At 36.1% G+C, this 15,072-nt stretch overlaps 1 protein-coding gene across 1 annotated transcript in view; it reads right to left on the reverse strand.

Annotated features, from left to right (window-relative positions):
- The window catches only part of aralar1 (calcium-binding mitochondrial carrier protein aralar1), a 510,219-nt gene extending 496,276 nt beyond the window's left edge, over positions 1-13,943 (reverse strand). Inside the window, exons 1-2 of the mRNA XM_090405723.1 lie at positions 13,901-13,943; positions 13,688-13,750 (exon numbers count right to left, since the gene is read on the reverse strand). Coding sequence (XP_090261849.1) covers positions 13,688-13,750; positions 13,901-13,942 — 105 coding nt within the window. The 5' untranslated portion in view covers position 13,943. The remainder of the gene's footprint in view (positions 1-13,687; positions 13,751-13,900) is intronic.
- Between the last annotated feature and the right edge of the window lie 1,129 nt (positions 13,944-15,072).

Raw genomic sequence — 15,072 nt, forward strand, 5'->3', positions numbered from 1 at the left:
TGATAAGTTGACAGTCAAACTAGAGCAGATTTGGTTGGATATTAGATTAGTGCATTGGATTGGAGACTGGCTATCTGATAGGTATCAACAAGTTGTGTATGGGGGTGCAATATCCAGGAAAAGGAAAGTCACTAGTGGAGTGCCTCAGGGGTCTGTTTTAGGGGCCATTACTATTTAACTTGTATATTAATGATATTGGCGAAGATTTGGATGGAGATATTCAGTTGTTTGCAGATGATACAAAGTTGGGATGAACCATAAAGAGTAGTGAAGATGTTGTGGCCTAGCAAGAAGACTTGAATAAATTGAGTGATTGGGCAAGCAAATGGGGATGTGAGTTCAATGTTGCAAAATGTAAGGTTTTAAAATTTGGAAAACAAAGATGGGATGCAGAATTTATGCTTGGTGAGAATGTATTGTTGGAAGTAGAGGAAATAAGAGATCTGGGGGTGATAGTGGATAAGGATCTAAAATTTAGGGGACACATCACCAAAATTGTGAAGACAACACAAAGACTTCTGGGAATGATGCGGAGGACACTGACATGTAGAAGTAGGGAGATTCTTGTTCCATTGTATAAGGCTTTGATTAGGCCACACATGGACTATTGTGCCCAGATTTGGTCACCTGGTTTTCAGAAGGATGAAGAGATGTTGGAAAGGGTCCAAAGGCGACTGACTAAGGTAGTTTCTGGCCTCTGGAATGTCGAGTATGAGGAAAGATTGAAAAGATGTAATTTGCAGAGTCTAGTGGAGAGAAGGAAGAGGGGAGATATGATAGAGACCTACAAGTTGGTAAGGGATTGTTATAGGATTAATGGTGGAGAAGTTCTACAGAGAATAGTGGGAGATCAGGGGAGAACCAGAGGTCATCCCTGGAAACTGTATAAAGAGGGTGTGAGTAGTGGAGTGAGAGGCAGGTTTTATTCGTGCAGAGTTGTGAGTGATTCGAATGCCTTGCCTGAGAGTGTGGTGTCTGCAAAGGGTTTGAATGTGTTTAAGACATGGTACGATGAAATGTGTGTGAGATAAAAGGACCTCCTAGATGAGTCTTTGACTCCATGAGGTCTTGTTTAATAATAATAATAAGAAGAAGAAGAAGAAAGTTTTGAAAGGAATCAAAGTTGAGCAGCTTTCTGAAGTGAAAGATAAGAAATATATTGACTCCTTATTCCTTGTATCTTCTCTCCATGTGAATTTGTGCACATTTTTATGTTGAATGGCAGGCAATTATCAAGTTGTTGAAACATAGAGTTAGTAATAATTAGTCCATTTCCTAATCATTAATCATTAATATTATTATTAAGCCGGCCTGGTTGGCCGAGTGGTTAGTGTATCCATTCTCCGGCCAAAAGGCTGCGGATTCAAATCCACGCATGGGCATGGATGTTTGTCATTGTCTGTGAAAATACTAGTAGTGGTGTAGTGATGGGCAGTAGATGGCATTGATGTAGTTCATTGGTGGAGACAGAGAGTTGTAGAGTAGGTGCCCTCCATCAATGAGTCTTTGGACTCCCTGGAGGTGTCAGATAATAATAATAAGAATAATATTGAAAGTTCCTGGCAAGTAAGTCAGCTTGTGCTCTTAGGGAATACAGAGAAAAATGTAAGAAAGCAAAGCACTGTGTAAAATCAACTAAACAAAAATCACGGGAAGACTTTGGCAAGAACATAGAAAATAAATATTGGGAAGGTGGTAATGTAAAATGTTTTGTGATATGTAATTATGTAACTTATCAAGTTCTATTTTACATATTTTTTTAAGAGAATGTACTTGGAGAGATGTTGATTTTGTCTGTAATAATCTTGTCATTTTAATAACAAATAAGTCTGTTAAAATAATGTGGCACATAATGTCATCATGTGATGCTTGACTCATGTCAAATCAGTAAGTCTAATTCTAAGAATAGTGAAGAATTCTAGGAATTGCAATAGATGGAAATTTCCAAAGATGCATGAACAATGACATCAGTGTGTCCAAAGGTCAATACATCACCACATATAGAAAGTTCGAGAAAATGAGCGCATGCATACAACAGAATTTTGGGCGTATATAAGGCAAGTCGTTGAGAAGGGATTTTGTCTTAGGGTTTTCTAAATCTTCTCTTACAAATCTAAAGAGAAATGTCTTAGGTCTTGGAATCTCTTACCTCGGTCCGTCCCCACATCAGGTTCGATATTGGGAATCGAAAGGAAAGATACTGTAGCTATGTTAAGGGTCCTATAGGGTAAGGAATAATTGACGACTTAGACAAGGAAGAAACTTAGCAGGAAATCAAGAACGAGTCAGCAGATAGAAAGAAAGAAAAGGAGCACTTACATGTGAACAAAAGATTCATGTAAAAAGGCAGCGTGCTGAATGAGAATTGCAAGTAGTTATACATGTCGGAGCAAGAAATTAACTATAAAATATCAAGTGTGTTTGTTTATGAGATAATGTATATTGATATTGAATTAGGCTTACACAAGGTATGCCTTATTGTCGGTTAATGTATATGACTGGCAGGTTATTCTAGATTGAGAATTAGCTTTAAAGGAAGAAAATCAGAAATAAGTTTGGATTAGGAAGAACTGAAAATAATAAAAAGAATTATCATGAAATTGTATATATGTTAACGTAAGTCAATTCTGTAAATGACTTTTTGATTTAATTAAATGGTTTGTGAACAACACATTGGACTGATTCTGTCAATGCCCTATCCCAAAAAATTCTAAAACCTGCATAAGATTTTTATGTGATTTATAATTAAGCCATGACTAATTTAGGATATGGATTAATATAAGTGGGGAATACAAATGATATCTGCTTTGTCTTTGATTTAAAATCTTATAATCTCGCACTCAATATATACAGTATATAGTCTAACTGGCACTGTCATAAAACAAATAATATTTCTATTTTTCACCACAAGAGATTTTAAAATGATTCCAAGAAGCAAACAAGTATCAGAAAACTGTGCAAAATGGTAAGAGTACTGAGTGTGATTGAACAATAATGGAATGGTCTCAACAAATCGGAATGATGGGACAGACTTCTTCTGATTAATGGAACAGGCCAAGTTATTCTATAAAGAACTTAAATTAGACCACGAACGCAACTATGGTTAAAGAAGATTTCAAAGGTTTAAGAAGCATCATGGACTTTCTATCCATAAAGTGTGTTGTTAGAGTTCTCAAATCCACCAAACATGTGGACAAATTTGTGGATAGATTACTTCGCTTCTTGGTGTACATTGCCAACACATTGATGTAACTGAATTATATTAACAACATATGCCTAGAAGGCCATTAACAGCGCAGGATATAGAAGTTCCATAGGATTCAGACAATTGGTGACAGTTACTCTCCTAGAGCCTTTAAATGCTGCAGGCATGCACAGACACAAGAAGCTGGTTATAGAAAAAATCAAATGCCCTTGTAAGGCATTAAAATTTAATCTGTAATATACCATGCAACTGCATCACCACTGAGATGTTCGAATGGAATGAAGTTTTTTGTGCCTGAAGCCTGAGCACACTGCGCTTCTCCAGGCTTACTGGAAAATTGCAAAACTTTTCTCATACTCATTATCTGTTCAGCTTAACTTCTGTATAAGAAAAATGTTTATACAGTGTTTACCACTAAACTACATCCCTTATATAATGCCACGACCAAGGAATGCTATGCTCTATGGAGACTTAATATTAATTTCATGAAACTTTGCAAAAAAAAAACAGTTAAATATCGTAAATGCTAGTAAGCCGATAGAGACATTTAATAAAGAATTTAACATGAAAGACGTGCTTTGATTCATTGCTTATGCTTGGGAGAAGATACAAGTGTCAACGAAAGTAAAGAAATAGTGGAAAAAGTAAATTGTGGCCTGTATTAGCATTTGATAATCCTCCTGATGAAAATTGGCAATGGCTTTATAGGATTTAGTGGCAACAAACTAAACCCTACAGGAGAAAGGTGCTCATGAGTAGCTGGTGAATGCAAAACATGCTAAGGGACCTTCTGCCAAATGTATAGCGAGCAGGCTTAACAAAGAAAATCTGCTGAGTAGGTGAACATTGATGAAGAAACACATATTGCTCATTACTACACTAACTCTGAAATTATAGTTATGGATCTCAATAAAAACAGTGAAAGTAATGACATGAAAGTGGATGAAAACTTACTAGTGACAATTTAATTGATGGGTGAATTAACCCAAGAAATAGAACAACACACCTTTGCAACTGAGCAAGAGCTAATGGGTTTTCAATTGATGTATGAAAACTTACACAAAGATCAAATTACATTAGACAACTTTGCTTGAAGATGTTTGCCTTACAACATCAAATATCCATGATGAAACAAACAATCTCAGCAACCCTCAACTTCAAAACCTTTATGATTAACTCTATAATCTCAATAGAATTCTGATGTATTGCCACTTTGGGAATGGTACTATTGTAACATTCTTTTTAAGTGCAGGAATTAATAATTCTATTTTCATTTATACTTGACTATACTATACTGATAAACCAGTACTGAATGTATTCCATTAAATCATTTTATTCAGATTTAATTTTCATTTAATATCTGTTTGATTAACAATCCTGTTTCATTGATTCTAATGATATACTTGTAACGTATCATTTATACAGAATGTATTTCATATAATCACTTAATTCACACTTAATATTTAAGTTTCTAGCAGTCCATGGTGCTTTAGAGATATGGGAGGAATATAATTAGAGGATCAGAAGTGTACTGATGAAATATTATATGACCTCCACTGGTCTGGCAAAATGGATAATGCAAAAATTGATGGTATCTGTTGCACTACTTATAAAGGTAGTAATAACTACCATCCTTAAAGGATTATCTACCTGTAGTCCATCCACAAGAGGTTTACGTAAAACAAAATTGCGCATGTGTGTAACATGACTGCACTACTTAAGGTAATAGCATATGTGTATGCATCTGGAAGAAAATGAATGGAGAGTCTGACGAAAGAGACAGTAGAATGAAAAAAATGCAAAAGTAATAGAAAGTACATACTGTAGGTGATCCCACAATAAGGGTGTATACTTTATAATGATGATGAAATTATGTTTTCCAAGAGCAAAGATTAATATATATAAATGATGCTATTAGAATGCGACGAAGAAAAGTAAGAGCAATGTGACAGATAAGAATGATTTGAAAGGCAATCAGTGGAACAATAGATGTAAGAACACATTACTAGAAGAAGTGAATTTACTGGAAGAAGTAGACTAAAGGGTAAAGATACTGTTTTGCCATATCAACAAAAAAGATCAGTTATGTGGGAGTAATGTGTGCAGTTTATAAAAGTGAATCTGATGAATGAAAAAAACATAATGAATGATAGCATACAGGAAATGGATTGGAATTAGTTTGGAGAAAGTGTTGGTGTGTGTGTGTGTGTGCAAGAGAGAAAACTAAGAATATTAGTGCAGAAAAGACGTGAGCATGTGCACAGGCATTTATGAGGTTGTGTGTGAGAGAGAGATCAAAGAACTATGAATGTTATTAATAATCAAAATCTAATGGGGATGTCACTAAACGATAAAGGGTACCTGTGGGCTCAAGATGATATTACAATTCATGTAATGTACGAATGCTAGAAGAATCAAGAATAGGAATGAGAAGTTTTTGGCACTGGATTGTATGACTTGAACAAAAATTATACTTGGATGACAGAACGTTATAGCAAACATCATAATAAGCTACTTAAAATGTCTCCCAAATCCTCACAGATGCAATGCTTTCTATATAAAATTCTCTATAGAAAACTAATTCCACCAAGTTCACTACAAAAACATTTGGGTAAATGACTAATGGTATGAGAGAGAGAGAGAGAGAGAGAGAGAAGGTAGGAGGAAGAACTGTCAGAAATGTTTTGTGAGTGTTAGAAATGCAAGATATGTCAAAAACAGGAAAATCAATTGAAGCACGCTAATGATGACAGGTGTGAAATTGAAAGTGCTGTAGAGAATGTGGCTGAAGGAGTGAGCAATAGTAATCAAAACATGAATGAAAGTATGAAAGAAGTGATTGAAAAAATATGATTGACAAGGTAAGAGTAAGGAAAGAAATAGTGTGTTAATGCAGATTCTTTCATAGGACAAAGTGTGAGTTTCAGACTTGATGAAAAAATATTGGTATGTGGTGCAGAAGGGAAGAGAATGACAGGAAAAGTCTGTGGAAAAAGTATAAAAGAGTAAGAAACTGGTAATAAGGTTACTGTTATATGAAGATTCTATAATAAGAGATGAAGGTGCTTGATAAGAAGGTAACAAAAGCAGAGGATGAAGATCAGTGAAGATGTTAGTATACAGGGAGGAGAAGTAAAAGAGTTTATTGTATTTGGCAGGCATGAATAATTCAAAATACAAAAAATAAAAAAATAAAAAATTAGCTAACACCTTTTTATTCCCGTATACGGGGAGTAGGCGAGGCCATTTAGCCCTATCTAACTTTTGGAGACCGAGTGGGCAGTTCAATCTCCACTGGTACCAATCAGAGATAGAGGGCCCAAGGCTATCACTAATTAAGCGGTACACAGTGAAGAGAGACGGCTCAAATGTGCCACCATCTTGTGGTCCCTAACCCTAACACAATATATTTAATGTCTGAAATAATGTGGGTTCTACGGTCGATTTTCTTGAGTTTACAGGACAAAAATCCCGAGTTTCCAGGAGGAAAAATCTGCTTGCCCGTGCCAGAGATCGACTAACTTGGGAACCGGTCGAAAAAAGGCTTAGAAAAATTTCCTCTAGTCGCCGACTAGACTCGAAACCAAGTCTTCCTTCATGCGGCCAAACACCGTGGTGTGCAAACGCCACATCCACTGAGCTACACAGGCTCATATATAAGAAATATGCAATGAAAAAAATATACAAGAGTTGCTGGATGAAGCAAAAAAAAAAAAAAGCATGAGAGAGAGAGAGTAAATAACATGAGTCTGGTGCCAGGGTGTGACAGGAAAATTGAGAAAAAAGGCCATGATTACAAATGAGTTAATTACAAGATTGTGAAGGAGGAATAGTGTGCAGTTTATGAATGTCAAGAATGAGAGCTAAAATAATGAATGACTCAATGCATAGGTTATGCAGCAGGAGTGGTGTGGAGTTTGTGGATGTGTGGAGTGAGTTTGATGGGCAAAAGGACTTATACAAGAAAGATAGTTTGCATCTGATTTTGTGTTTGGAGACTGGAAAAAAGTGTTGTTGAATGAAGTGAAAGTGGATGTGCAGAATCAGGGAAACTAGAGCTTTTAGAGGAGGATAAGCTGTTGAGTGGATATGCAGACTTCAGAACGGCAGTTGAGTGTAAGAATGTGTATAATATGCCTAAGTTAGTACCACTGGTAACAAACCATAATGGGATAGTTTGTATAAAGCATCAGGATAGTGGTGGGCCTAAAGGGCTTGTGCACTTTATGTACACTAATGCCAAGAGCATTTGGAATAAAGTAGGAGAATTTTGGCATGGGTTGGTTCATCCTGGCCAAAGGTTATTGGCATTAGTGAGACATGGCTAAAAGATATTATAGTTAGCAGAATAGAATGTGAAGGGTATAGTGTGTTCAGAGAGGAAAGAGAGAAAAGAATGGGGGAGGAGTGTTATTGATGATAGCCGACAAACTGCAACCAAAGACAGTAGAAGTTAAACTACAGGCCAGTGAAAATAGCACATTTGGGGCTATGTGGGGTGAAACTGGCGCCAGCAGAACAAAACATACAGTTGGATGCTGCTATAGACCATGGGATGGAAAAGATGATGGAGATAGTAAGCATCAGCAAATAGACTCAATGAGTGGAGGACAGGTAATTATTATTATGGAGATTTCAACTATAGAAACATAGATTGGAAGGAGGAGAGGACACATGGAAGGAAATGAATTTTATGCAGTTACTAAGGGATAATTACCTGAGACAGCATATAATGGAATATACTAGGGGTTCAAAAGTGCTCAATCTAGTAATTGCATCTGAGAATTTGACTATAAAGAATATGACCATGTTGCCACCAACTGGTGAGAGTGATATTGTCTTGACCTGAGAGGTGGCTAAATATGTGGAATTTTCAGTTAAGACAGGGTATATGTGGAATTACCAGTCTGATAAGTATGACAAGCTTAGGATATTGCTTGGATCAGTGTCGTGGCATGTAAACTGCAAGGGCTGGATGTTGATAGTACATGGGAAATGGTAAAGGAGTGTTTGAAGGAGGTAATGGCTGACTGCATACCTAGAGTCAGAAGAGTAAATCAAGTGGGTGTTAAATGGATGAATAACACCATTAAGCTTGAGCTGCAAAAAAAATAAACAATTGAGGAGGGAATTTAAGGAGAAAGGTGACCTGCAGGCACATGAATAGTACAAGGCACAGGCCAGAAGGGTAACTAGTGTGGTAAGAAAGGAAAAAGCAGATTATGAAATGAAGTTAGCAATGCAAACTAAAGAGAATCCCAAACAGTTCTTTCAATATGCTGAAATAGTATAATTACTAAGGGAACACTTTGCAAGAGCATATCATTCAGGTGACGATATGCCAAGAATGAGAGAGACAAAGACTTATACGGGAACTGAGGTAAATGAAATGGAGGTTCATAGCATAACCTTAATGTGAATACAGCTGTGGGTTTGGATGGTACTGCAGCTTGAGTTTCACATGAAAAGACAAGAGAATTGTCAGTGCCCTTGACCATATTCTTTAATCTAAGTCTCAGCTCTGGGTTAGTCCCAAGGGGAAAATAGTTCCATTGCATATAAGATGTTCCAAGACTGATGTAGCAAATTACTGACCGATCAGCATATCAAGTTGTTGTCAAAGTATTCGAAAAGTTCGTCACTACTATTTAATTTGTTCATTAATGATATAGAAAACAATCGGAGATGTACAGTTCAGTTATGTGCCGATGATGCAAAGTGGGGTAGAGTAATAGTTAATACAGATTATGTCAAAATTTTGCAGGATTTCAATAGATTGGCAGACTGGGCAAAGGACAATGGATGTCAGTTTAATGTGGCAAAGTGTAAGGTAATGCATTCTGGGGTGAAAATATTACCAGCTGTATATGGTGGAACTGTACTCCAGGAAATTGACGAAGCCAGAGACTGGTGGATAGGGATTTAAAGTTTAGGGTGCACATAGCAAAAGTGGCTAAAGCAGCTCATCAGATAACTTGGTTACTGAAGAATACTTTGACAAGCAGAGACAAGCAGGTTATTGTTCCTCTTTATTGAGCCTTGATACAACCCTATCTTGACTACTATGAGCAGATCTGGGTGACAGGGTTTCTTAGTCATGAGGAAAAGGTGGAGAGGATCCAGAGGCAAGTGACCAAGATGGTATCCGGTCTATGGAATGAACCTTACTAGAACAGGTTGAAGATTTGTGGGTTATAGAAACTGGTTGATAGGCAGAAAAAGGGTAATATGATTGAGACATACAAATTACTAAGGAGTTTTTACAAGATTAATTCAGAGGAAATTTTTCAGAACAGGTGTGTTGGTGGGAGAACTAGGGGGCATCCATGGAAACTGAGTAAGAGTGTAGTTAGCAAGGATGTCAGAACTAGGTTTTTTGCTTGGAGTGTGGTAAAGCATAGTGAATAAGTGGAATAGGTTGCCAGAGTCTGTTATGGGTGCCATGACTGTGAATGAGTTCAAAGCAAAGTATGATAGATTCTGTGCAAATGTTGGATAGTTCTTGACATAGTGTTTAGGGCCTCCCTAAATAGTTAAGGACTCCTTGGAGTTGCCTATAATAATAATAATAAATAGTTGAGCTGTTAGGTGATCACTATGCAATCATGCAGGCAAAAATACTACAGTTGCCAATGGGACAGAGACTAATGTAAGAATGAGATAAATTAACTGAAATGGAGATGGTCAGCATATTGAGAAATATCAATGTGAATACAGCAACAGGATTAGATGGCATGTTAGCCCATGTTACAAGAATGTGCAAAAGAACTTGCGGTGCTTTTACCCTAACTGCTTAATTTAATTCTTAGTTCAGGGAAAGTTTTGGATTTTGATTTTTATGGTGCAAAGACATCAAAGGTTAAACTGCACCAGAACACAGGTCAGAGCAGTACATATGGTAATTGGTCAGTAGGACAATCGCATGCATCCATGCCCTTGGTGGGATTTGAACCCACAGCCTCTTGGCTGGAGAGTGGATACATTAACCACTAGCAACAGGCAGGCCAAGGTTTTGGAGAGAAAGTGTTCGATGTCATTCACAAATGACATCGGACACAAATGACATGCAGTTCGATGTCATTCACAAATGACATCGAACTGCATCATCTACATCAAAGACATCTACTGACCACTGCCACCACCACTAGTATTTTCACAGACAATCACAAACATCCATGCCCAAGGTGGAATTCGAACTCGCAGCCTTTTGGCTGGAGAGCAGACATGCTATCCACTCGGCCAACCAGGCTAGCAATATACAGGTTTGTTTCTGCTGTAGGCCTAGAAATGCACTGTAAGACACACCTATAAGCATCAGCAATAAGTTCGATGAGAACAGAGATAGTAATTATGAAGATACAGGCTGCAAAGATAAAAGGATGAGCACAGGGAAAGCAATTATTAAGGAAGACTAATTGTGTAGTATAGAAGGAAGAAAGGTGGTAGTAAAGAAAGAGAATTTATACAGCTATTGAGAGATAATTACTAAAACAGCACATAAAAGAGCAGACTCAGGGCTGAGAGTACTGGATCTAGTGATAACATCAGGGAAGCTATCCATATCCACTATGAAAAACGATAATAAGAGTATTGAGTGTAACAGTGATAACGGAATGTCTCAACAACATTGAAATGATGGGGTAGACTTGTCAGATTAATGGAACAGGCTAAATTATTCCATAAAGAACTTAAATTAGAACATGAGTGTGATTATAGTGAAAGACAGCTTGAAATATTAAGAAGCATTATGGAATTTCTATCTATAAAGTGTGTGGTTATGGTTCTCTCATCCCAAAGGAGTTACTCAGTAGGGCCTTTGAGGTGTGAGAAAGAAATGATCATATGGTACTGATCTGAGAGGTAGCCAAAACAATGAGAAGGGATATATATGTGGAACTACAAAAGAATTCCGAAGCAATAATTATAGCAGACTCAGAAAGCAGCTTGGAGCAGTCATGGGATTAGGACTTATAAGGAAAGACCATCAGCAGTGTACGGAGCAATGGTCAAGGAGTGTTTTAACAAAAGCAGTATTAAACTGCACATGCTTAGGAGATTAAATCTGGTCGGATTAAATGAACGAGTAGCAACATTAATCAGAAACTGCAAGAAAGGAAAATGTTATGGAGGGAATTTCTTTACAGAGAACTGCAATCAAAAGCTTCATGAATTCAAAGCACAAAATGTGACGGGCACAGAAATGAAAGCAAAATCAATACTGAGCAAGCCAAAGGAAATACCAAAGAGTTATTTTGCAGCAGGTAAAAAGAAATAATTATGAAAGTAACTTTAATGCTGAGGTGACAGGCATAGAAGTAATACCTAAATTAATGTGTGATCATTTTTCTAAAAGGTATCTACCAGTTAAGTAAGAAACAGGAACCAAAGTCAGAAGTTGATGAAACGGAAGTAGATGGGATGTTGATACTGTGTGATATCTCCATAGAGTCCAAGGACTTATCATGGGAAGGCACTCTCACCAACAACACTCTACACAATCCACCATCTAAATGTCATTCACTGTCCACAAATATACTGCATAATCCATTATCTATGACAACTAATTTATTTATTTTTTCCTATTAAGTGCATGTGTTCTCTGGCTGATTTGCCTGCTGTATCTATCTAAGATCAAAATCCGAGTATCTAGGAGGAAAACCTTGCAAATGCCATATGAGATCAGCTAACTTACCTTCAAATGAAAAAACACATGTAAAGATTTCTCTTATCATAAAGAGATGAACTGAGATCTTTTCCAACTATACTACAGAGATGCTGTTACATTCTCAATGCAAATATGGTCATGATATTAAATGAGATTACTGGCCTATGTGGAGCATACAGAAGCAAAATGGCAGTCTCAGGTCTATAATTTGATGGCTCTATATCAAGAGTGATTGTTAAAATTATGTAAAACGGTAGTCTAGAAAGGAATGAGTAAATCGAATATGACACTATAGGGAAGGGGTTAAAATGAAAACAATGAACTTTATAAGGGCATTTCAGTGGAAACTCTGAAGTCATCTCTTAAATAAGAGGATGAATATGAAACCAGGGATGTGAATAAGAGGATGACAGACAGACATAAAAGAACAGAAACTTGGTAAGAGTGAAAGAGGTACTGTTACTAGTGATACAGTGAAATATTTTGTACTGCTACTGATCCACTATTATTATTGTACATGGTTTGAAGGATAATATTCAGTTGTTTACTGATAATACTAAACTGGGAAGAAACAGCAAAACAAACTGCAGAATGACCTGAATAAACTGTATTGTAGGCAAAGATTAATGGCTGCAGTTCAATGTGGCCAAGCGTAAAGTTATGCACTTTGCCTCTGATCTAAAAAGATTGTAAGTATATATATTATGCTGAGATTTATTACACTGATAAGTTATTAAAGTTCAAAGAAAATATTACAAAAGTGGGAAAAAATAGCATACAGGATCACTTGGATATTGAAAAACACACTGAAAAATAGAGACAAGGAATTATCCCTATTTTTAATTTTTTTTCAATTTATTATACCTCTTGATACATCGCATCCAGATGACTACTGTGACTCAGATTTAGTCATTTGAATTCCCTGGAGATAGTAAATCTATGGAATGCTTTGTGAGGTGAGATCGAAGATTTGTGGATTAAAAAAAAACTGATCAACAGACAACGAGGAGGGGGGGCGGAGTATGTAGTCAGAAGGGATGTGAGAACAAGGTTTAAAGGATTGCCTGAGTTGTTTAACGTCTGTGTGTTTAAGGAAAATATATCAGTCATTATGTCAATAATGATTAGAGGCCAACTATGATGGCTGTTGACTCCATGGAGATGCCCAGATAGTAATAATAATGATATAAGTCTACTACTTAAAATGTATGTATGTGTGTGTGTGTGTGTGTATATATATATATATATATATAATGTGTGAACATATAGTTTGGTTACATCTAGTGGCATTACTTAGTAAGAATGTGGAACGCTGGTGGGCAAGCACGAAGGAGACATGTTGAAATCGAAATAACAACCTTCCCCGAGAAACGAAAAAAATATTAAGTTGCCTAGAATTTTTCATTTTGAAATTATGTAACTGGTTATCCCACAAAATAAAATAATCAACTATGACGACAAGAAAACAACCGTGGGTTTTATTTTTTTTTTAATATTATGTAACGAAAAAGTTGCAAAATAAACTTATTAGCGACCTTACATAATATTACTTCCTCACTGAAGTAGACGCACGGCTAAAAACAGCACGCAAACAGGCTGCTCATTTTTAAACCGCATACGACCTTAACGTGACTTACAAGTTTTTTATCTGATGGAAAAATTTATATTGTTTCAACAGAGCTACCTTACTGTTTCGCTGACCTTTAAAAATAACCACTCAGTTATTAGTGACAATATATTCAATCATTACAAATGTATTTTCCATTGTAAAAGAGAAACTATATCAAAATCACATGCCAAAACAAATACGCTCATACCTCCAATTGGCAGGATGCTCGGGTGAAGAGGAGATCGAGAAGCCAGTGATCTCGCATGCCGGCCTAAGTGAAGGCAAAAGCAAAGAAAAAATAGAATGCAAAACTCAACAGAAACAAACAAACAAAAAAGATAATGAAACATATGCATGCATATTAAAATTAACTAAAGCAAATTTCATCAACACAAATGTCAAAAAACCATATACTCATTACCTTATCTTCAAATAAGGCCGCTTCGGCACCTGCTACGGCCATATTGCAGAAACAGGAAAGGCAATGTGAAGAGTGATAACATTGGGTAATAATTTCAATTGTATGCCATATAGTTTACTATTGGTTGTTTCTATTCTTTCGTAGTATTGGCGTATATGTATCTATTGTAAATACAATACGGCAAATCAGATCTCAGAACAAAATCACCATCCGCGTGTAAAATAAGAGAAACTGGAGAACTATCGTGTAGTCAAAATCATATATGATTATTGCTTCCAATCTTTTTTTATTCCTTTCAGTACAAACATTCACTTTTTTCAAACTATGGGGGTAACTATCAAAACATTAAATTAATTAATTAATAATAAACTGAAAAGTACGTCAATTAATGTATATAACTATCACTTTAATTTTGCATGGAATAGCGTTTAGAACGAAGTCACATTATCTTGCTTCAAATAAGTATTCCAAAACTTATAATTCTTTGTTACTTAATTTTTTACTAAATAGCTTAACTTAACTAAATAGCGCTATAATTAGTGATCATGTCTCTCCATCTCCCAGCCCCAATATTTTTAAAACATTTTGTCACACGAAAATCTCTGACACGAAAAAAAAAAAAAAAGCACATATGTGTGTGTGTATATATATACTGTATATATATATATATATATTCTATTTCGAAGACAAAATTAAAGAAAAATAGAATGTGAAACTGAACAGGAAAACAAACAACAACAAAAAAAAAAGATAATGTGTATATACACAAACACTTGTAAATATTGTACGAAATGCGGCAAAGAAAATTCGATTGTCACAAGGAGTAAGAGAGTAGGAGACTTAACAATAAAGTGAAATCTTTTTTATCGGCTTTGATTAAATGTTTCTTAATATATTTTATAATGTCAAATTAGAACAATTATTCTGAACAAAAAATACTCCGACATGCACCCTTCGACTGAAAAAGAAACGAGTTCGACTCTCATCAAAACGCGAAGAATTTTTGTACTGGTCGTGAAAGCGACCCCATCCAAAGGAAAAAGCTGAATGCCTTTTGACTTCTGCACATGATCAGAAATACATCAGAGAAACGTCTGCTCCAGTGTGTGCAACCATCATTGCTTTTAGCACTGTACTTGAAACAATGACAAGTGTTATTTTCATAGTGCAAG

Source organism: Typopeltis vanoorti, chromosome 15 (genome assembly GCF_054136105.1).
Source record: "Typopeltis vanoorti isolate ZY-2024b chromosome 15, IOZ_Tvanoo_1.0, whole genome shotgun sequence".
Lineage (NCBI taxonomy): Eukaryota > Metazoa > Arthropoda > Arachnida > Uropygi > Thelyphonidae > Typopeltis > Typopeltis vanoorti.